General features: G+C 44.0%; 6 protein-coding genes across 6 annotated transcripts; 2 read left to right on the plus strand and 4 right to left on the minus strand.

Moving 5' to 3' along the window:
• Nucleotides 1–6942: 6942 nt before the first annotated feature.
• Nucleotides 6943–8616, minus strand: LOC131284742 (uncharacterized protein DDB_G0271670-like). The gene has a single exon (XM_058313603.1). The coding sequence runs from the start codon at nt 8614–8616 to the stop codon at nt 6943–6945; it is 1674 nt and encodes a 557-aa protein (XP_058169586.1).
• A 75-nt stretch (nt 8617–8691) lies between these two features.
• Nucleotides 8692–11287, minus strand: LOC131288971 (nucleolysin TIAR). The gene is made up of 4 exons (XM_058318155.1): nt 10617–11287; nt 9996–10543; nt 9834–9924; nt 8692–8864 (listed from the first exon to the last, which is right to left on the minus strand). The coding sequence occupies exons 1-4, from the start codon at nt 11167–11169 to the stop codon at nt 8692–8694; spliced, it is 1365 nt and encodes a 454-aa protein (XP_058174138.1). The 5' UTR covers nt 11170–11287.
• A 3263-nt stretch (nt 11288–14550) lies between these two features.
• LOC131289225 (DNA polymerase iota) lies at nt 14551–17450 on the plus strand. The gene is made up of 2 exons (XM_058318436.1): nt 14551–16435; nt 16472–17450. The coding sequence occupies exons 1-2, from the start codon at nt 14565–14567 to the stop codon at nt 16812–16814; spliced, it is 2214 nt and encodes a 737-aa protein (XP_058174419.1). The 5' UTR covers nt 14551–14564; the 3' UTR covers nt 16815–17450.
• LOC131284743 (isoleucine--tRNA ligase, mitochondrial) lies at nt 17265–20573 on the minus strand. The gene is made up of 4 exons (XM_058313604.1): nt 20394–20573; nt 18022–20320; nt 17518–17950; nt 17265–17388 (listed from the first exon to the last, which is right to left on the minus strand). Exons 1-4 carry the CDS (start codon nt 20571–20573, stop codon nt 17379–17381), a joined length of 2922 nt encoding a protein of 973 aa, XP_058169587.1. The 3' UTR covers nt 17265–17378.
• A 150-nt stretch (nt 20574–20723) lies between these two features.
• Nucleotides 20724–21824, plus strand: LOC131289226 (esterase AGAP003155). Its single transcript, XM_058318437.1, has 2 exons — nt 20724–21330; nt 21433–21824. Exons 1-2 carry the CDS (start codon nt 20802–20804, stop codon nt 21678–21680), a joined length of 777 nt encoding a protein of 258 aa, XP_058174420.1. The 5' UTR covers nt 20724–20801; the 3' UTR covers nt 21681–21824.
• Nucleotides 21825–21952: 128 nt separating this feature from the next.
• LOC131289227 (elongin-B) lies at nt 21953–23642 on the minus strand. Its single transcript, XM_058318439.1, has 3 exons — nt 23538–23642; nt 23094–23382; nt 21953–22674 (listed from the first exon to the last, which is right to left on the minus strand). Exons 2-3 carry the CDS (start codon nt 23094–23096, stop codon nt 22327–22329), a joined length of 351 nt encoding a protein of 116 aa, XP_058174422.1. The 5' UTR covers nt 23097–23382; nt 23538–23642; the 3' UTR covers nt 21953–22326.
• Nucleotides 23643–23943: the final 301 nt, after the last annotated feature.

The raw sequence follows: 23943 nt of genomic DNA on the forward strand, positions 1-23943 counted from the left end.
CAGCCTCCAGTGCGCAGGCCAAGCCTTGTTTTAAGGCACATTTTAATGGTCTTTACACACACCTACAGGAAGAAAACAAATCGAGAAAGGATGAAAACAGGCTGCTTTTGTGGGAAGTTTCTTGCGGGGTGCAAAATAAACGAAAAACTTGAAAAGATTGAACGTTTTGAAAAGGCATTGACTACAATCGCATTGTGATTGCACAGTCTTTGGAACATTGGAATGATCTGAATAATTAGCTAAGCACATCGAAATTGCTTTCCTTGGGCTTGCAAACCCCGTACAAACTAGCAGAAGTAACGGTACAGAAGCTTGAGATTCTAACAGGCGCCTTACGCTTTTTAATGCTTATAGTTTTCTACAACGTGTCGTAATTGCCCAACGTAGTTGGCAACGACAAATTTGCAATATTTCATTGCTCCATTAAACTACGGGAAAGTACATCCTTTAAGGTTTGATTTGTCTTTTTAACAAAACACAAAACATAAAACAGTTGCCTTGCTACAGAACAGCTTGCTTGTTCTATCAAATCAAAACAAAAATGAACCATACCAGCAAATCAAAGTAACCGTAGATTCACTGTCTCATCGCTCATAACACCATACTTCATCAACAACATAAACCATTTTCAAATCGAGAAAGGCGGGAAAAATAATGCATTAAAGGATCATACGCCAAAGCAAATGCCTCAATCAATCACACAATTGTCGATATTAGCAAGTGATTCACAAAAATCACACCCAGCTAGAAGGAAGGCGAGGTTTTTAACCGTAGCATTATGACCCCAATGTAAACACTCCAAAGCAAACAAGCAGTTTTCAAGAACTTCAACGATCGGAGCAAAATAAAGAGAGATTGTAAAAAACACCAAACCAAAATAGCGAAAAAGTTAGCTAGCAAATATAATTTACGTTTCTTCGTTCCGTAACTCTATAGTAGCTTCCGATAGAAATCTAAAAGCCTCTTCACAATTAATCTGCCGTCACTCGATAGCTAACCGTTTTCTCACATTTATTTCCACCGACAAAGCCAACTTGAATAACATGAAAGGATAAATATTTTCCTCCTTTATGCAAAGCTTCTCGATTCCTGTGCTAGTTGTCGTTAGAATAGAAAACAATTGTACGGTAACCAGGTAGGATTGTTTTTCGTCTTTAGCTTGCGAAAACAATCAGTACATTCCATCCGAAAAGCAACACAAGTTGCGAATGATCAAAGTAGGTGTTATTTTATCTGCAATCCCCTTAGCATCATACGAAAATTGTATGCGCACAGTCGGGACACGCTTACTACAGTAGTCAACATTATCGATCGGTACGGAAAACAATCGAAAACGACCCCAATGTAGCGATGTTTATCAAATAAGTACTTTAAATAATGCGAATAATTTTGTTTTGCATATACATAGGAGCAATCGGTACGTTCACTATTCTGTTTGATACTACAGTACTAACCGTAACGAGAAGAGTGGGTTGAATCAACGCGATCCTCCGCAACACAGCTGCTAATGTGGAAACCGAAGGAGATAAAACAAAGAACAACTCTTTCTATAGCTGGTAACGTAAGAAATGCAGATGAAATAAAGTCATACCTACAAACAACCTTAAAATGAAACCCGAACATGTTCTTTCAAATGCCTCACCAACCACCGTTGGGAAATAAAGATGCAAACTGTTTCATTTTTTTCATCCATTTTCTTCCTCAATCTGTTTGCTCGTCTTTCCACGTTTATTATTTTCCTTCACTTTGTTGCTTTCATCTCATTACTTTTTTAAAATAACTATAATTGATTCATCTTCGATCTTCTTTCCTTTTTTTTTGTTAAGTTTTTCGATTTTTCTTTTTTGTATATCACACATTTCTCTTTTTTCTTTCCCTTCGTCCCTTTTTACTTTCTCTTTCCTATCCTTTCCCACTTACATAGCTCCCCTTTCCTGCCTGCTTGTTGCCCCTGTTGCTTTTTTCCTTCCATCACGAAAATGGCGTTGTGAGGAAATTGTTTACAGGGACGTTTGCAAGCTATTCTATTTCAGCCCTTATACATTCTTTTTTTTTTCTTACATCCCTCGCCTGCCCCGTCCTCTTCTTTTCTTTCTCTTTTTCGCATACATTCACACACACACACGCACACACATACTCAATCTATCTTACTTTGACTGCGTTAGCATCGTTTCGTTGAACAATGGAAGAATGTTTCCTCAAAGCGATGTAAACAGGAGAGGCAATCGATTCAGCGAGCATATCTGTTTCCTTGTGCTATTTAAGACTCAATCCCGCTCCAACTTGATGCTTGTCCCTTCCTCATGGAGTTCTCATTTGTTTTCAGCAATTTTTGTTTCCATCTTCTTGTTCTTAGTGTCTAAAATATAATATTAATTACCATTATATCATTACCTCATCAATCACGCATGTGTGCAGGACTTTTCACCACCACCACCTCCTCCTCCTCCTCCTCCTCCTTTTTCAGACCGATCTTTACTTTGTATGTCTTTTATACTTTCGTTTGCCAAACCCTTTACGCGTTCTTCATAACCGCTTGTTTGCAGTATTTTATCCACAAACCCCCGTTCATTTACGCTTAATTTAATGCTTATTCGCGCTAGTTTTACTTACACTTAGTTTTACCTATAGTTCACTCATTCTCATTCCTCAATGTCGTTGCTTTGTGTTGTGTCTGGTGAAGGGGTTTCGTGTAGTTGCTTTGCACATTGTGTGTTGTGTTGGCGTTCGACAACGCCGTGTTACTCATTTCTTTGCTTAACCACTATATTTTGCGCAGCTTTCCACCTTTCTTACCTAGCTTTACCGTACCGTATCTAGTTTCCTTAAATAATTGGTTACTTAAACGCTATCTTCTCCCCGCACCCACTGCTAACCGCTCCTCAACCCTTATCTTTTTTTTCTTTTTTTTATGTCTTACACACTAGAGAGGGTAGTGCTTAACGGATAGTATCTTATTTCACTAACTTACCTGACACATCGTACGACGTTCTTTACGTGTATATATGTATAAGCATCGCCAAACCGCTTCACCATTCGATTACTTAGCATCATATCCTCGCGCCCCGTTCACCACAAACCAGGGCCCATTTTATTTGGACTCTCCAGGGGTTAGCGATCCTTGCGGTCGAACAAAAGTTTACTGTTTCCCAATGACAGAACAACCGAGGTTCAAACACTCATTCCTAAAAGACATAAAACATGGAAGAACCCTGCAAAAGCTCATCGGAAAAACATGTCAGAACGGAAACATTGCATAATGATTAAGTTCCATCCTTTTCCCCCATTTGCTGCCACAAAAGGCTGTAGTGTTTGTGGGTAAATAGTAAATTTTACTTTTACTTCGTCCATCTCGAATGATGCAGGAGAACATCCTTTCTACAAAGCGGCTGCTTTACTCCACATTCCTCTAACTCAATTTTTGTTTTCAATATTTTAAACAACATCCCCTTATTTCCTTAACAACTACGTCTTGTACACTGGATTTTGACTACTGCTGCAAACTTGGTCACCCAGCAGCAGTAATCTACGATTTATCCTTCATCCCTCTTTTTTGTCTGCCAACACACCTCATGCGCGTTAATGGAAGATAGAGAACATGACTTTCTCTGGCCTAATATTTTTGTTGTTTTATTTATCCACCATCCAGCGAATTTCATTTGTTGCATCGGTATATGTCCTTTGTTTCTCTTTCATAAATTGAGTTTTCATTTCGATTAATTCAACCTCATTCGTCTAAGATGCTTATTCGTTTACTTTATTTTATTTCATGTTTCTCTTGTAGCTTAACCCTTATTCCTACATGAGTCTTTCAAAAGACCCACTCCAATTCCCCTACGACTCGGTAGTATGGTGGGGTGGTCTTTTCTTGTTGTTGTTGTTGTTGCGCCCGACAGCACCACTCACGCTTCCATCCATCCATTCATCTTTCATCCTTCCATCCATCCATCTATCCATCCATCCATTCATTCGATCATACGATCATTATCTTCTTTACCAGGACCACACAACACCCGCCAAAAGATCGTCTTTATCCGTGACCGGGACACATTAGTGTACAACCGCTTCCTACCTTCCATCGTACCGGGACACGGTAGAAAAACAAAACAAGAAAGCAGCTTAAGAATGATAAAAACAAAAAAAAACAATCAAACAAAAAAACTAATTTCTTCATCGCTTTTCGATTCGTTCCTTTCCTGAGATGTGCACACGCGTCGCTTTCCGTTGGTTACTAATTCGGCTTCGTCCTGCATGTAAGAAGGTGCCACACCGCCGTCCGATAGTTGTGCGCACCGACAGGTAGTTGTTGTTTTTTTTCTGACGGCAAGACGAACAGAATACGGTAGTAAAGCTCACATCAAAACGGCCCTTTCCAAGACGGTTTGGAAATGTTACTCAGAGTAGAGAGAAGAGCGGTAGGATAACACCCGAATTTTGTCGATTTAACGCGATCGACTTTCTTCTTAGTTTTTGTTTAGTTTGTATCTCTTCCTGTCGTCTTGCTCTCTATCATGATTATCATTTAGTAATAACTTACGGTGACACTTTTCCGTTCCACTCTCACATGATCGTCACCATCCCATTTCGTTTTTCCTCGACCGTACAGCCTTTACGAGACACAAGTGCGTTCTTAGATGTGCGTTACGTAGTATAATAAATATATCCTTGTTTTGCTTGCACCCTTTTTCACAACGTCTTTTACCCCCAACCCTATGCGACACACACCGCCACATTGTGCTTCAGTCATCTATCGTTTTGTTTTACTTTGTCACCTTCCGCGTCCGTTTTCATTCCGTTGACTAATAAACTTTCAAGGGTCGCAGCGACAGCAGCAACAGCACTGGCAGGCGACGGACACTGTGCATCGATCGTCGTGAATATTGCGCGCGCTGCTCCCCGACAATAAATATACATAATTTCTAATGCATCTTGCAACTCTCTATCTCAGCCGGTTCCCTTGGGCGGTGCAGTGTCAGACGCAAAATGCTCAATTGTGTGTGTGTTTTTTTGTCGTTTTCCTACAGTAAATTCATTTCGTTCCATTTAGGCAAAAGAGAATCTAAAAACTCAACCCACCACAACTTCAACTATCAGCTATTTTGCTATCGTTTTTATGCTGTCACGGCACGCTCGTGCGTGCATGATTTCGTGGGTTTTATGGTAAAGTCGACGTTCGCAGGTTAGATCCTTAAAAAACTCGTTTCTATTTGTAGTTTTCATGGGATGTATCTGTTTCTTCAGGATATAGTATAGTAGATGGGTAATGGTATTGTGTGTTTGTGTTTTTTTTCACACATCAGACCACCTAAAGTAGGTTTTATTTAACGAAAAAAATCTGTTTCTTGTTTCTTTTTATTGTTTCATATTTTTACATTGTCCCTCAGTTCTGCCCAGGAATTTGGGAAAGGAAAAGTATCGACAACAACAGCAGCAGCAGCAGCAACAGCAGCAAACCACAGCAGTCCTGCATCATAAAATTAAGCTTCCAAGCATTAAATAAAATTAAAATGGACATAGGAACTTTATCTGCGATTCCGGGCAAAGCCAAAATAACACAACAGAGCAGTGCAATATTTTTCTCCAAATTAAGACCGTTGTGTAACAAAAAAACCAAAGAAAATTACCCTGAGTTGATAAATATCGTAGACACATTGGAAGCCTTCGTGACATTCTTCAATGTCAACTAGATGAGCTTAAAAAGTGAAATATGCATGGCTCAAAAAATCTGTCTTTCTATTTCACAGCGCTGCATTCTCGTTATACTAGAAAAGAGTTTAAAGATACGCCCGCTAGATGTTTCGTGCTGGCTCATGAACTCATTCTATCCTTTTTGTCTGCGTCTGTACCGTACTGCGTGCGTTTCTCTGCCATCGGAACATGATTTAATTTCGTCGCGTTTACTGTTCATTTTTTGTATGCTCTTGATCAACATTCAACCAGTTTTATACTGACAGCAAAGGGAGCAGAAACATCTTCCCCCTCTCTCACCATTTACCGTTATGTTCGTTTCTTTTTTTAACGCTTTGTTCCCTTCTGGTGCGCCCGGAGGATGTAAAGGAACATTTGCTCGCGCGTCCTGTTTTAGACCCTTCTATAAAAATTAACCCCTCAAGGAACTGCTGTTTACCCGTTAGGCGGGTGCGTCGACCGTCCTTTTTGGTAACCTTTTATCCTTTTCTGTACTATGTTGTGCTACCGCCGGTCAGCTCTTCCATCCCTTTTAGCAAGGGATATTTATTAACGCTTCGGGTAGCGCATCAAACAAAATTTGCACGTAAGGAAGAGACGTATTGCGAACCCTGAGAGGTGTGTTTGTCCTTTTTTTTTGTTTTTTTTTAAAGTTATGCAAATTTGGCCGATGACCGATGAAGACTGCGCACAGGAAACATTCTTCTGCAGTGGCTGTTGGTATCCTTTTGAGTAATAGTATGTACACTTCCTGCCACAAGTTCGCCGAGAACGATGTCTTCAAAACAGGTTTTCTTCGAATGTTTCGCACACAATTTCGTTACTCCTACGGGGCGTTCAAAATTCGGTTACCAGATGAAGGCCAGAAAAAGGAGATGCCGCTTGAGTGATGGGTCAAAATGAGGCGATATTAATGATAAGTCAGAAGAACATATGTTTGATAAGTCCGAAAAACATATGTTTGGCTTGGTTTGATGCGGTTTCCCATGATCATATAATGATTCACTTTTTTGTTATGGTGAACCATCGTCAAATTAATCCGTTTGCTTGGAAGGCGCCTCGCTTTACCGCTTCAAACGCGCTTTGATCAATGTTAGAAAAATGAATCCCTTCCGGATGGAGAGAACAGGTAAATTGTAGTGTATCTCACACCTCTCATTTGTTAGCATTCTACCTAGTACAGTGCGCCGGAATAATGTGCCCTACTTGGCGTTGTACAAACCTTACAAAAACACTCCCGACTCAATCGCTCGTTCAAAGAGGAATCTTGCACCTTTCCAGCGGTGTTGTTGAACGTGGACTTTGTCCACCAGCGGCAATCCCATTCGCGGCAAACGTTCTGATAATGGCAGCATCCTTTCCATCGATTCCGCCCGATTCGTTGCCGTTCGCTTCACTCATAAGTTCGCCCGTTTCAGTCATATTCGCGTTGGAATAGTCGTTCGCTTCACATACCCCTCCCGGTACTCGCCTTTTTGTTGCCGGTTCGTCACCGCCGTCGTCGTCATTGTCGGTCACCTTGTGCTTGAGAGTGTTACACTTCCGATGAATATTATTAATGCTACAGCTTATGCTATTTTCAACGTATTCCTCTGATGCTGATCCACTCTGCACCATGGCTCCTTCATTGTATAAAGCATTGACATCCAATGCCGATGATAGATCTTTCTGCACCTCGTATGGTTCACCTTTTGCAATATTATTTGAAGCACCAACTTCCGGACTCGTGCTGGAAAGCTCGACGTTTTGACTACCGCTTTTGTTGCTGATATTGAATGCATTGCTTTGCGTGTGGCTGTCCATCGGGTTTACAACCGTCGACGACGACGACGACGACGGAGTAAAAGTACCAACACCAGTCGCCGTTGAAGACGATGAGGACGGAGACAGACCACCGGTAATAAACCGGTGGACATGATTAACAGTACTACCGATGCTTATATTACTATGACTACCAGAGGACGACGTTGTGAGCAGCATTTTCGACGGCACAGGCGACGCTAGTGTGGCGATCATACTTGTCGCCCCCACTGTCGCCACTAGCGTCCGTACAGTATCGTTGCATTCTCCCCCGGTAAACGATCCCAAGATCGATGGAATGGTGCCGCTGCTGACACTGGTACCGGTGCCGGTGCCCAAAGCCACGTTCGGGGTATTGCTCGTAACTGATGATTGCTTTTGTGAGGAACCAGTCAATGTTCGCATAGACCCAGAAGAATGATTATCATCTCCGATAGGGATACTCTTATGTTTAATGTAAATTGACGAACTCTTCGATGGCAATGCCAACTGCGGCGAAGTTGCTGTTAGCGATGTCGACAGTGGATGTAACTGCTGCTGGCGATAATGAGTCTGTTGTTGCTGGGCAACCGTTGCTGCTGCGGCTGCTACCGCTGCAGCAATAGCTTTCGCTGCTGATAGTTGCGACAAAGGCGAATGTGATTGGTACACAGCGGACTGGTTATTGCTGGAAGCACCGGCACACCCGCCACTCAAAAGGACAGTACTTCCACCACCGATGCCGTTTGGGTGGCATGTTATTAGAGAGGGCGACGATGGCACGGGTGTTGCCGCCGACAGTCGATGTTGCTGGTGGATAGCGTTACCGTTCATCTTTGCCGCTACAGCAGCAGCTGCAACCGCAGCCGCAACCGTCGTCGGGTTCGAGCCATGATTATTGTTGGCAAGTAGCATCGATCCCGCACTGTTCGTCGATGCATTGGCGGCAGCGACAGGCGTGGAGGCAAGGTTGCCCATCGATGCTGATGATAACGATCCTGAAGAGGGTGGAGGAGGGTTTGACATCAAACCGAAATGTGGTTTGCTACTATTGCTTGCAATTGCGGGAGTAGAAGGTGTGCCGATGTTCATGAGACTGCTGTTAAAATTTGCTGTATTACTGTTGCTTATATTGTTATTGTTTTGCATGTTGTTGGGTTTGCTGCATGTGTTGAAAATATTGATTTTGTTGCTGTTGCTGGTTGAATAATTTTTCAATAGTTCTCATTGCGTTTGGAACTGGGGCATGGTTGCATACATCATTGGCTGCTGTGAGGAGGCCGCTGCTGCCGCTGCCGCTGCCATGTTCGCTGCAGCAGCACCATTCGTTGCCACTGTGGGCACTGTCTGCATACCCCAGCCAGTTGCAGCCATGTTTGGTTGCATCATGCGATAACCTACGGAAAAAGTGCGAAAAAGATTCGAACAAACATCATAATTTGGTCGTTTGAATACATATTTCACATGACACATTCGTAATGCAAACAGTCGTTTATCCAAAACTTAACATGAAGTGATGTTAACTAAATAGAGGTAACAAATCTATAAATCTTGAAGAGATCTTGTCTTCATAACCCTAAATCTGAGCTTGATTGCTCCTGAACAAACCAATAGCTAAACGACGTTGAAATAGATTAGAGAGTGTGTAAGAAAAGTGTCATTTATGTTTTCAGTTTCAACTATTAAAAATACCATAAACTGCGGGTAGCGCAATAGCTGTACGGGAAAGGTCGATTAGAAAACAGCCAAATAGCTGAATTTTTGGAGACGTACGTTCAAATCCACCCAGAATCGGACCCCTATCTGTACGAAAATGCTAACTTCCCTTCTACTGACTAAAAAATATATATAAAAAACTAGTGGCCTTTAAATGAGCAGGCATTACCGCGGCAAGACGTTCACTACGCCACAGATAAAGATCATAACGTAATATCGAAATAAATCTCAAGTTCTTTTTGTTTGACTCAACTCATATTTTAAACATTTGTGCACTAACCCTCTTTAATTGGTCATATTTTTCATCTACCCAGCAGTTGGATAATCAAAAATCGTGTTTTGTGAAAATATTCTTCGCAAGCCGTAACTAACCTTACTTTATTCGCAAAAACAAAAGCTACACACATATATTAATATGTGATGGAAGCAATTTAGCGAGGCAAATGCCAACAAAAAGTTTTAACAGATTTTGGGCGATTTTTGGGAAAAGAAAAATAGTTTGTTTTAAAATTCTCCCTACTTTTTCCAAAGACAAGTATTAGTATGACCTGCTGGTACAGGTAGTATTGCAACCTCAGTACAATTTGTTGTGGAAATCGAAATAGACTGAAGCTTATACACTACTCTATGAATAATTTGATTCAAAGTACCTGTTTGTTGTGGGCTAGCTGCTGCGTAAGCCGTTGGGTAGGCGTAATATCCTTGTTGAACATATCCCTGTTGTATCTGCGGATAACCACCCTGCAATGTATGCATTTAAAGATAGTATTATTGTGAAAAGACACAATTTTCCACAAACACCGTAAACCTACCGGAATCCAGTACATATGACTGTAGGCGGTGGAATAAGGATACTGTGCACCGGCCGCAGCGGCAGCCGCTGAAGCCTGTGTCATTTGCGGATTTCCACTGTGTTGCTGAGCGACAGCAGCAGCGGCAGCAGCAGCTGCATTCTGTTGCAGGGCGTTCTGCTGTACGACCATGCCATTCATGCTCATCATGCCGGAGGCGGCTGCAGCCGCCACAAGTGCCGAAGCGGCCGGATTGATGCCGTTGCTGTTAACCTCCCCGCCGTTCTCTTTGCCCCAATAGCATTTGACCGGGTATCCCTGGACTTCGCTGTTGTGTGTACCCTCGATGGCACGGGCGGCCGATTCTTTGCTGGCGAACCGAATAAACGCATAGCCCTTGTCTTTGAAAACCCGCGTGTCAAGTATGTGCCCGAACTGGGCGAAGTGCTTCTGAATTAGATCTTCGGTGATGGTGTTCTGCGGGAACCCACCGCAATAAACCGTCGTATTGGTGGGACTCGTGTTGTTGTAGATGTCTTCAAATGCTGGAGGCTTTCCGCTCTTAATGCCTACAAAAAAGGAAAAACACAATTGAATTAAAGGGAATAATGCACCTTGGCGGACTATTGCTCGCTCACTTACCCTTGGCATTTTCCCTGGGTGCCGGTGGTTTCCTGGTGGACCAGTTCGTCCTGATCGAGCGCGAACCTAGCCATTGACCATTCATCATTGCGATTGCATTTTCGGCCTCGGCCTTCTTTACGAATGACACAAACGCGTAACCCCTCGATTTGAGCGTCTGCGGATCTCGCACAATACGGCAGTTGGAAATTTCACCGAACGGTGCAAACGCTTCGCGCAACGTTTCGGTCTCGATTTCCGGGCTCAAGTCACCAACGAAGATGTGATGATGCTGGCTGGTGTCCGTCTTCGGCTGATTTCCGGGGCTCGTCGCCCAATTGACCTTTATTTCCTTCTTTAGAAACATACGCTTGTTCATTGCCGCCAACGCCGTTTGGGCCGACTGATGGTTCGCATACTCAATGAACGCGTACGGATCGTTGGTAGCCTCCCGGATTATCTTGCAACTCTTCACGACGCCCATCTGACTGAAGAGTGTGCACAGGAGCTCCTCCGTGACAGATGGGTCGAGGCTGCCGACGTACAGCGTCTTGGGGTAGGATTCGTCTGTCATTTTGATTCTTTTCTGGACGATTCAATAAACACAGCCTACTAGATGTTGGATTAGATTAGATATCTACCAATCGCACACGATTCGCCGCCTCCTGTGGACTCCAATCTGCACCCTTATTCGATACGATTCTTCTGCAAAACCACTGTCAACGTAGTGTCGCAAACGCTCCTCTACACAGTACCAGCTACTCCCCAGTCCTATTGCGCGCGTAGGTTTCGCTACGATTTCTGTTGGTTGCCCGGTTGGTTGGTTGGCGGCTGCTGTACGGCGACAATGGCTCCTAGATCTCCCTCTTTAGCGATGCGAGAGATGTGTTCTCTCTTCGCTCCAAAACGAAACGACACTCAACACCTGTTTCTTTCGCGCGCTTGCTCTTTGTCTATTCGGCTCTCGCTCTACTGTACGCAGTCCTTTCTGGCGTTGTTATTTGCGCTATGTTTTTTTTAACGACACGGTGTCTTCCTTTTTATTATTTTTTCTCTCTATCCGCCGCACGCTCCGTAGCTGATTTGCCGCTCGCTGCCGGTCGTCGTTCCAATGGTGGTTATTTTTTACTTTTTCTACCCGCGCTTTGCTTTGCACAATGCACAATGCAAGGGTTTCGTGCGACGTTCTAATGTCTGTTTCTTTTTGCAAACCCTTTAATTCGTAGTGTCACATACAGTACGCACACGCACGCGTATGCACACTAATCGTCTAAATCGTTAGTTTATCGTCTGACGGCACCTGGCGGCTACTCTCGCAAAATTCCACTGCTTTCAACAAAGATATGTGTGAGCGAAGCCCAGAACTTTCATTCGGGCAGTGTTCTATGCTTCTTCTTCTTTGATTTCACTTTCTATTACCACTGAGTGCCACTACCACAAGATGCTAAATTCTAAAAAAATGGAAAGAAAAGGATATTTTTCTGCTATAGCTCGATCAAAACTGTACCATCATCACCTCATTAAACACACTGAAAACACACGTAAATTCACACAAACACACAACCGCGATTCGCTCTCATTCGTCGTTCGCACTCTTTTGTCTCGCTTGCACCGATTTCCTCTCCTTTTCCGAGTGCATGCAGTTGAAGTTTTTACCTTCCGTAGAGGTTCCTGCTTTTCATACACCAGACACTGGATATTTGATTTAAGTCAATTTCAATGTTTAATGTTTTTAACAATGCACAATCTGATCAAATTGAGTGATTTTAGAACCAGCTCGGTAACGGAACAATTTAACCTAAAGCACCATAGATGATACTGTGTGCTTTATTTAATTTCTACTATTAGAAAGCAATCATGGCAAAAAAAAACTTAGCGTACGAAATACCGTACTTTTACTCAGAAGCTCGTCTGACCTCTTACGGAAAAATAAGCTGCGACTAAACTCTTGCGTTTATCGTTACTGTGTTGTGCTACTGCCATTTCTATTGGCCAACCACCATCGTTTTCACCTTCTTTCTTTCTTCCTTTCTTTTGCTACATCAATGTCGGAAAAGAACAAACACGTACCAACCACCGAACATTAACTTGGTACCGACCACCAGTTTCGGTAAATCTACCGTGTGTCGTACACTTTCGTTGTGTACCTCGTCGGCGATAGTTTATCTGGAAATCCGTGACAAAATACACAACTTCTCGCACGGCAGATAAAATGAAGGATTCACTTTAACCGGAGTATTCGCTGCCGTCCGTTTTCTCCTGAGCTTCCTTCTTTTTACCTTTTCTTTGCTAGTTTAGTTCATCTTAAAAAAAACCAGCGTTCTCTTTCCGCTATGTTGGCAACAATGTTCGTACCCGGCGAAAAAACCTCTCCGTAATAGCTCCGACATTTCTCAACCCAAGGTTTGTACATATCACACCGACACATATTCGTTACAATTTTAGCACCCACTAGGTAAGTAATGTTCAAACTGTTTTACATAAGTAGGTTTAGATTAAAATTTGCTCTCGTCTAATGGCAAATATTTTCTTCAAATGCCTTTCTAAAACCTATATTTGGAGTTAACGGGAACATAGTTAGAATTTTCACAGGGGTGAGACTGACTCCATCAGCTGGTCTTCTGAGGCAGATTGCATTCTTTAATTAATGGTATGGTAAATCCTCTTCGTGAGCCCTTTTATTCATGATTGCACATGTTTGTTCTTCCAATATCTTGTAAATATCTGACTTATTACCATTCGCGCCGATTTACCGAACTTTAAAATACGATCGCCAAATTCGTACACACATACTAATTTCGTTGACACAGTTTTGGTAGCCTTCATTGGTATGTGAAGTTTGAGATAAGAAACCGATCAGCAGAGGAAATTCCCTCAATATTACCAATCGGAATATGCCCGGTTTCCTATTCCACAAAGCAACTGAAACCCTTTTTTTACCTTTATGTATTGTTGACTGAGCCACGATTCTTTGGAGCTCCGTGAGAAGCTACGCAGATTTGCCATCGGCGTATAGCAAGCAGAAGTGAATGCTGCAGGTATAAACACAGCTCATTCGCAGTATGAAAGTTAGAACAGGTCAGTTGATAATCGACCGTGTTAGTCATCGGAACGATGTGTTGTGTTGATGCTCCTGATTTCGATAAAAAATGGCACATATGTTAAACATTTGCTCCATCAGTTTACACCACTAAATGCTGTTCATGGTTTACGTGGGATCACAAAAGTCATACAATAAATGTGAAAAACAAGAGAATGCTAGAAAATAATTCACCTCCGTAGCCATTGGATTCCATCAAAGCATTGTGGTTTGTTTCTATACCTATCGGAAAAGTTTATCTGCGATTCGAACAAAGTGGCCCCATCTTTTTCCATTGCAATTGAGCAGAATTCCCGGATTAAAAGAAGAAAGTTTGCTGCATCTCGCAACGCGAAAGTGAATAGCTTTCTCGAAAACAACGAACCAACACTAAAACGAAAACAGTACGCATATAAAAACGGAAAAACGAAGAGTAATGTCAGTCGAGAGTGAGTGAGTCCAAGAACTGTTTGTTGCGCGCGTAAGCGAGAAAGCTATCGAAAACCAGCGGGTGCTACGTTACGTTTGCCGTACAGTAAACAAACGGTACAAATCAAAGCACCGTAACCACCGCAAACCTGCACCACCTACTGCTGCTGCACAAAAACACGCTATTTAGCTGTGGTGGATACCGATGTTTTGATGCTGATCTCGGGAGCATCCCCCAGATCATCCACACTAGGCCGTCCCAGCGTCCTACGACGCAAACGGTCGTTGCTCCACGTCGATGCGTATGGCGCTAGGTGCTTACGTCGAGCGTAATCTCCAAAGATCCGCCAGATCTGCTGGATTACAATCTGCCGCTCTAGCTTTATCACCGCAAACTATAAAATTAAATTGTAATAGATCACTGGTTTGCTGAGTGGCACTCCAGGCGTGCTGAATTCGATATGGACGGATCACAGGAAACGGATGATGACGAGCAGGTCCACCCGCGAGCTATCATTCATATCGATATGGATTACTACTACGCCCAGGTCGAAGAAGTTCTCAATCCAACGCTCAAGGATAAACCGTTCGCGGTAAAGCAACGTTTCTGCGTGGTAACCTCGAACTACATTGCGCGCCAATACGGTGTCAAAAAACTCCAACCTGTTAAGGAAGCACTAGCGGTGTGCCCCGGACTTGTACTGATCAACGGAGAAGATATAACCAAGTACAAGGAGATGTCGGTGCGCATCAATGAAATAATGCATCGTTTTACGCCGCACGTCGAGAAGCTCGGATTGGACGAAAACTACCTCGACGTGACAGAGCTCGTCAGTGAGAGGATAGAGCTGCTGGAAGCGTCTGGAGACCGGACAAAGCTGGACCATGTCGAGGGACTGATACATCCTGCGCCCCAGTCGGACGCGTCCATCGAGGCGGCAACGGACCGTGATCTCTTCCGTCGATGTTGCTGTTGTGGCTGTGACAAAAGACTTATACTGGCAACGCACCTAGCAAAGGAAATACGCGACTCCATATTCAGCGAGTTAGGTCTCAAATGTTGTGCTGGGATCGCGCACAATAAACTGCTGGCCAAGCTGGTTGGGGCAGTCAACAAGCAGAACAAACAAACCGTCCTTTTGCCCACGTACGGCAGCACTTTCGTCGCATCGCTTGGTTGCGTGAAAAGCTTGACGGGCATCGGGGAGAAAACAGCCCAAACGCTGGCGGACTGCTGTGGCATCAGTACCGTCACGGACCTGCAACAAGTCAATCTAGATAAGCTCGCAAAGCATCTCGGCCAAGAGCAGGCCGTACGGCTAAAGCAGCTTGCCTTCGGGAGAGATGAGACGCCAGTGAGACAGACGGGCAAACCGAAATCCGTTGGCCTTGAAGATTCCTGCCCTTCCATATCCGTCCGTGCTGATGCCGAAGAAAAGTTTCGCCACCTTCTGGTGCGACTGGTCAAAAATATTGCTGACGATGGAAGAATCCCGGTTGCTATCAAGGTAACGGTACGAAAATTTGATATGGCTAAACGGACCACACATCGGGAATCGAAGCAAGATAAACTGCTACCGTCCATGTTCCGCCACGCGAACGGGCGGCTTGTGCTGACCGATGGGGCACAGGAAAAGATGCTTGCCGTCGTGATGAAGGTGTTCGAGCGCATGGTCGACTTGCGGCAGCCGTTCAATATCACCCTGCTTGGGCTGTCGTTCTTCAAGTTCCAAGAACGGCGCCTCGGTAGCAAATCGATAGCAAACTTTTTGATCAAAAAGTCCGACATCGAGGTGCAATCGATCACCAACCTGAGCAACGAATCGATCACGCTCAGCGATGTCAGCCTGTGCTCGAACAAATCCTCCCTTTCCGCGATGGACTGCGAACCGTGCTGTTCGTCCGATGCGGGATCGATCGCTTCGCTGTCGGGTTCGGAGTCGGATGCGGAACCTTCGCCGAAAAAGTCCCGCCGAATGATTTTCCTTGCCCGTCGCAGTCTCGGAGCAGCAGAACATCGGCACCTCGGGAACAATGAGGACGAGACGACACTCAGCAAGTTGCGGGTAGCTGATTTACGGTTAAATTCCAAAGAGTACGATCAAGATTCTCCGACATCTACTCCTTGCTGTTCGACAGCGGCCACGCCAATGGACGTTACTGGAGCTCTGCACAGCGCTAGTAAAGGATCCTTCTTTCGAAACCATCTGGCTTCCACGTCCACCGATAGTGGCGTCCCGAGGGACACAGATCGTCTCGTGGCAACCTCCGCTTCCGCAGTAAAACCTAATTCCGAAGCTATCAGTGACACGAACAATCGCGATTCTCATGCGTTAAATAATGCTTCTTTTAGCTGTAGTTCTTTAAGGGACCAACCCCAACACAATACCGTTCACAACAAAAGCACGAATCTTCTCCCTCCGAACGTGGATCCGGAAGTATTCGACGCCTTACCGGAGGATGTGCAGCAAGAGCTACTCAGTAACTGGCGAAGGGCAATCGGAAGTAGTAGTACGAGCACAAGTGGAACCGTCGGAATCCTCAGCAGTGGAAGTTTAGGAGCTGTAAATGTTGTACCAACCGCTAGTGCCACAAGCGGCGGCACCGGTAACACCAGCAACAGTAGCAGTAATACTTCTCCAAGCGCTACCACAACTGGAAAGGGCAACACAAAAAACACGTTACATCGCTACTTCGTTAAAAACACGTAGCATCGTTATCTCATTTTAACTGTGGTTCCCTGGGAGTGGGCGGGATTCACGAATCCGAGGTGTAACCCCGGTAGCAGGAAGGCATTATTCACATCGCGTAAACTAGGGTTCGAACAGTGCGTTGCGCTCTCTCTTCTCTAAATTGTTTTACCACACTTAACATCGTCGACATCAAGTTAGAAAAAAATCGCGAATTAGTTTATTCGGAACCCTTTTTGTTCGGTAAATGTGAGGTTGATAATTGTTCATTTTACTTTTTGGTTGTTTTGATAAGATAGATTCATTTTTTTGTTTCGTTGAGTTATGTTTACGAACTTTCAAGTTCTTGTCCTTCTTCGGCTCAATGGAGTTGGATTTACGCGTAGCACATAGGTAAAGAGGCGATCAAAAGTGAACAATTGTTTTTACTTGTTTGTTTTTTTGTTGAACATTTATGTCTCTAATTCTGTACTGCGAAATTCATTTTCCATTACTCTGTACATAAAACCATAAAGGAACAGCTTCATTATTGTATAAACTTGCACTACTAAAGTGTGTTGTTGTGTATCAACCTTTTAAAAACAATCATTCCCGCCTGCGAAAGTGAGAAATTAAGGAAAAGAGAAAAATATCTTGTTAAATAAAACAAAACGATGTAAACCAAAATACTTTCGTTGTAACAATAGTTTCAAACCGAAACAGTATATATTCATCTATATTTTACCTTCCTCGCTGATTTAACACAATTTCACACCGGGGACAAATATCGGATGACGTCGGATTCTCGGTGACCATTGAGTACCTTCGGCATCGTCGGCATAGAGGTTTCTCCGATTTAGTAACCGCTATGGCGAACCGCCCGTTTGTATCGGTGGCGCCTTCTCGGAGAAGTATGGAACCTACTTGTAGTAGTTCGCATAGCTCTGAGGAGCTCTCTGGTATGTTCAGTTTTGGATGCAACTGTGACAGGAAGGACAGATCGGCGGCGCTGCACTCTACCACTAGCTCCAGTAACCATGTGTTAACATTCAGTTGTGCCTTTTGATAAGTGCTATGGCGCAATTCGAGGGCACTTTCGATGGCTTTAGTAGAATTGCATGGTTCCAATGGTTCCGATGGTGTCGGTGGTTGGGAAGATTGGAAGAAAGAATCCTTGCCTGTTGTAAAGAGAGCATCATAAATGTTAACATCTTTAAGTAAAAATATCAGCAAAACATTTCAGACGTACCATAAAATGTCCAACTTTCTTCCACTAAGAAGGGAATGATTGGCCACAGAGTTTTCGAAAGCACTCTGTACGTTTGGGCAAGTATTGCCACTACATTTTCGTGTTCTGCCTTGGACCCACAGTACAGTCGATCTTTCACTACATGCAGATACAAACCCGAAAGTGTCGAGAGGCAAAAGTTAAGAATAGCAGCAGAAGCCCGATTGTGCTGGTACGTCTCGTACATTTGGAAAATGGACCGATGAAACTCGGCTAGCTGTCGAAGGAAGTATCGATCAACATGGCACAAAATATCCTCGCGAATGATTGGTTCCTTTTCGCAGAAGGCTCTATTTGCGTTGAGCACACCGAGCAGGAATTTAAATATTCCACGCAATTTCTGTACACCTTCTGCCGACGATTCTAGTAGCTTGTGGCTTACGGGTATGGAGGTGTTTTGAATGGCGTGGGCACAAACCCACCAACGTAGCGTATCACAACCGTAACGATCCACAATGTTTTTGGGAGAAATTACGTTTCCCAGGGACTTGGACATTTTCAAACCATTTTCATCGACCGCAAATCCGTGCACGAAAATTGCCTTATACGGTGCCCGGTCCCGAGCAGCGATACTGGTGAGCAATGAGGACTGAAACCAACCGGTAAACTGGTCGACACCTTCGAGATACAAATCTGCAACACGTTCTTTCCCCAGTACCGTCAGCCAGGAGGTACCGGAATCGAACCATATATCCAGTATGTCGTGGCCCTTTTCCAATTGATCATGTGTAGTGTTGATCTCTTGAAGCATTTCTTTGGGTACAAGTTCTTCCACTGGTACGGTCCACCAAAAATCAATCGATGATTCCTTCATCAGACGCTCCTCGATCGCCTTAAGCAATAACGGATGTGCAATCGGTTGCTTCGATGTGGTATTGTAAAGCACTGGAATCGGTACACCCCACGCACGCTGCCGCGATATACACCAGTACGGACGTTTCCGTAGCTGTCCCTCAAGCACCTTCTTACTCACATCGGCCGATGTACGAGGGAATATGTTCACCTCTTTAACTGCCTCCAGCGACGAGTGCTTCAGACTGTTGGTATCGATAAACCACTGATCGCTAGCGCGCAACATCACCGGTTGCTTTGTTCGCCAGTCGATAGGATACGAATGTTCTATGGTGCTTAACTTCAGTGTGGCATGTTTTACCTCGTCAGTAATCAACAGGTTGCCCTCAGTGAGCGCATATTTGCCGACAAGAAAGCTAGGGGCACGTTTATTGTAGCAGCCTTTATCATCTATTAGATTCTTTACCGCCATTTGTTGCTCCAAACATACAAGAAAATCTTCCGGTCCGTGGGCCGGAGCTGTGTGAACCAGACCCGTTCCTTTCTCGGCTTTCACGTGCGCCCCGGGCAGAAATGGTAAAAGTTCCGTTCGATTCAAAGGATGATGGTACTTTAAGCCCCGCAGCTGAACGGCCGGAATGGTTTGGAGGACATCAAAGGAAAGGGTTAGCTCCTGAGACAGGTAATTGACTAGCTCTTTTCCGATGAGTAAAACATCACCGGTCGATGCACGCACAAGACAATACTCTAAACTGGGATTGTAGCAGATGGCCTGGTTTGCTGGTAAAGTCCAAGGAGTAGTTGTCCATATCACTGCGTGTACATCGGTACCTTGCTCTTGTATCTGTTCAATTGCTTCGCAGCCTTTGTTGCAATTAGCGAGTTGAAATTTCATATACAACGAAGGACTACGGTGTGCTTCATCATATTCGAGCTCGGCCTCGGCGAGAGCCGATTGTGACGATGGTGACCAATAGACAGGCTTCAGATCACGGTATATCAGTTTACGCTCGTACAACTCGTAAAACAATCTAAGCTGTGCACGAATGTAGCCTGGATCGAGGGTACGATAGAAGCCATTAGCTGTGTCGTTCCACGAACCTGTTATTCCCCAAGATTCGAACTCATTTTTCTGCTTCGTTATTGTTTCCAAAGCAAACTTTCTGGCAGTATTTCGAATGTCTCCTGCCGTTGTACGGGCTTCAATTGAGCCATGCTTTTTCTTCTTGTTGAATGCTTCCAGCGCTTTCAACTCTATGGGCAGCCCGTGACAATCCCATCCCGGAACATAGTGCACACGTGTACCACTGATGATTTTATGCTTCAAAATAAGATCCTTCAAGATTTTGTTAACCGCGTGGCCCATATGTAAGTCCCCGTTTGCGTACGGAGGTCCATCGTGCAGGATAAACTCATTCTTCTCTGGTAAATTACTGCGATTCCAAGCGTACAGTTGGCTAAAGCAGTTCTAAAATACGAATGAAACTTGAATTAATCAAGCTGGTAACCTATTCCTCGAAATCCTTTGCGTGACAACCTACCTTCCGAAGTTGTTCTTCAATTTGGTTACGTTTTTCCACGTTTAGTCGCGCGGGAAACTTGGTTTTCGGAAGGTTTATTGTACCTGTGTAGCTGGATTCATTTATGGGCGCACTTTTTGCAGCAAAACATCTTACTGTAAAGCGGGAACCGATTACCCAACCGTGTCTGCTTTGTAACATTTTGTGAACTGTGTGATGCTCCTGCACCGACGATAGGAATGCATTTGCCGGATTGCAGGTTTGTTTTGATTTTCTAACGTCATTTGGTGTGTATTGGTGTGCTCGGAAGAAAATTGTCAAGAAACAGCAAAGTAAGGTTAGAATAACAACATCACCGTCAAGAATTTTCAGCGGAGAATCGACCGCACAGCTGAGCCGACGCGAATACTGGGCCTAGTATAAATAACAATGTCCAAATCAACCGAGAACGTCGAAACGAAGCTAAAAATCCTTGCACTGCACGGCTACCGCCAGAATGCGGATTCGTTTAAAGGGAAGCTGGGTTCTTTTCGAAAGTTTGTTAGCAAGTACGCAGAATTTGTGTTTGCTTCGGCGCCCCATCCGGCACCACCGCTTGAAGCTGGAACCGACCCTGATCCAAGTCAACGCAGTTGGTGGTTTAATAAGGAAGATCGGACGTTTAAAGGCACCAATGAAGGTGGCCCCGCATACGGATTTGAAGAAAGTTTAAAGCTGCTGGAGAAAACGTGGGAAGCGGAAGGTTGCCATGGGTTACTAGGATTCTCTCAAGGGGCCTGTTTTGCCGGATTACTGTGTGATCTAAGTGCTCGAGGGATGACCACCATTAAGCCACAATTCGCAGTGCTCGCGTCTGGTTTCCGGTCAGGAAGTTTAGTGCACTTGAATTACTATGAAAATAAGGTGCAGATTCCATCGCTGCATATTTTCGGGGAAACGGATGAAATCATTACCAAGGGTAGGATATCAATTTTAAGCAGACCATGATGAATGGTTATCATGTTCTTACCCGTAGCCGTACCTTTCAACGTACTAATTAAATTATTTTATTTTTTTTTAGATATGAGTGTCGCTCTTTCGGAAACCTTTCTCGAGCCGGAAATTGTAACGCATCCCGGTGGACATTACTTTCCTGCACAAGCATCCATGAAACAAATGTACGTTGATTTCTTTCGTGACCAACTTCAGAATCATCTAGAAGCGAAAGAATTGCAAAACGCCACGGAGGAAAATAGCTTTCACGTTGCCGACGAAGTGACTCCAGAAATGGACCAACAATTAGCGGGCAGTGATTCGGACTCAGACTAATAAACATCTCAAACAGAGCTAAACGCGTGTGTTCCGTAAGTTTCATAGAATTCTCCCGAGCTTCATTTCATTTCCATAATTTAATTACTCAAAACCGTACGAATAAAATTACCCAAAGAAAGGAAAGCAAGATAACCCTGTGTTGATGTGGCAGTCACTCCGAAAGCGGGAATAAATTGATACTAAATATGTCCTACTTAATCTTTGAAACCAAAACGCATTTTCAAGGACTAAATGCGCTCGAACACAATAACGAATCGGATAACGGATCGCTAATTGATTAACAAAGCTGCATTCCTTTGATTACACACCCTCTCTCTTGCAGAGGTTTGAATCATGTTTGGGGACGCGAAATGGGAAATTATTCTTAGGACATTCACTGTGACCTGATGCCGTGGGTAAACAAGAATAATGCTTATCGCATGTTGTTAAATCAGGAAAAAGATTTAGATGCCACATACATGGTTTAGTGCGACCACTATGTAAGGATGTTCTGTTAAAACTATAACAAATATTTGTGGTTTCAATAGCGGGGGTTGAAGGTTTATAGCAAAACTCGCATCTGAGTTAGTAGGTGAGGCAAAACTAGAGAGTGAGAAATTAATGGTAAACGAAAAAATGTATCCCAATCTCTAACATTGTCCACCTAGGCGAGCTGATCTTGGCCATTTGCGGTGTCCTGATTTTTCATCACATCTGGTAGATCCGGCGGTAGAGAGTAGGGGGTCAGTTCAAGCGATTCAAAATCACCATTTTCCCGTATTGCCAATCCGAGCTGTGCGGGACATTGCGCTTTCGCCGTGACTACTGTTATCCCACAGTCTTGCAGGGTTTTATCGTCGTCCATGAGCATGTCTCTATTGTATAGCCGCTGGTCTCGGGGAGGCACTTTGAGTATTCCTTCGATCATTTTCTTCAGCTCGTACACCGGCGTCGTCTCTTTGGCATCCGTGAAAATTGTCGTCTTCTTCCGCCGGATCATCATGAAAACATCCTGTAAAAGTGATGAAGCGTATGTTAGTACAAGTTTACGTTTCACCGCTCCTTTCTTATTGATAATCCAGCTTCCAAGTTTCTCTCGATAACGGAAAGGTGATAGGGCTAAGCATAGAGCATGCTGGTGTTTTGGCACCGACATGTGTGCTATGAGCTCCCTTAAAAATGATGACGAACGTATCGTCCAAAGTTCACCAGATTGCCCCTTTACACTTTAACGTATCGTGCGCGATTATGGTAAGGCTTCAACGTGCGTGCAACCGCTTACGCGATCTTATCAGCATCGGTCCGGGAACGGGTAGTCATCTCGACCCGTTTGAATTGAATTTGCGTACCGGCGAGCTCTTGCAGCGAATAACCTCTTTGTCCCAAGCGTGAATAATCAAAATTAAAATCAGACGTTTCTATGACACTTACCATTTTGTCAATGTACTTTCAGTACTTGCTGTTGTTTTACTTTCTATCTCGCTCTCTTTCCGCCACACGTCGTGTCCTTGGATGCACCAATCTTCACTCAGGTAATCGTACAATCCGACGGATCTTGCAAACCAAGGGTTTGCAGTTTTTTAACTACTTCGAGAGGCTTATGTTACACACAAGCTACTTCCGTTTAATCGGTTCCGTACTGGGGGGGCACCACCGCTGGCTACTGCCGCTCCTCCTGCCGATGCTGATTAGCGCCCAAATAAAAGAAAAATAATCGATCCTAAAACAGAATGGCACGTGAACGGCCGCTCGTTAGTATGCGAACAAACTCAATGGTGATAACGTTTCGTATCGTTGCAACGCAAAGAAAGCGGTACAGGCTGAAAAACGGAGGAATCCCGGCTTTGAAATCCTAGGAAAATAGATATAATTTACCTGTCACTCCGATTGTGACCGTCTGACTGGTTTCTTTTATTTTTCTTTCTACTCTTTCTTGGTCCTTCCACTTTTGACAGTGAAGTGAACCGAAAATGGCTTTCATGCCCGGTGAAAATGATCAACACTTATGACGCACAGGCAAGCTTGTCCTTGATTTACCGCTTCAATGCAAGGTGTATAAATTAGAAGGTGAAGTCGTCCAGTGTAAAATGACATTTCATGACTTGACATAACACTTCTGGGGTATTCATATTGGTTTTGTGGGGGGGTATCGGAAAACGATTGGGTTTTTGACATAAGTCTTCTCAAATATGGCACCCCTTCCAAAGCGACATAAAGTCACCTTCTATATTTATACACCTTGGCTTCAATGTCCTTTCCGAATACAAACTTAGACCTGTAA

Source organism: Anopheles ziemanni, chromosome 3 (assembly GCF_943734765.1).
Source record: "Anopheles ziemanni chromosome 3, idAnoZiCoDA_A2_x.2, whole genome shotgun sequence".
NCBI lineage: Eukaryota > Metazoa > Arthropoda > Insecta > Diptera > Culicidae > Anopheles > Anopheles ziemanni.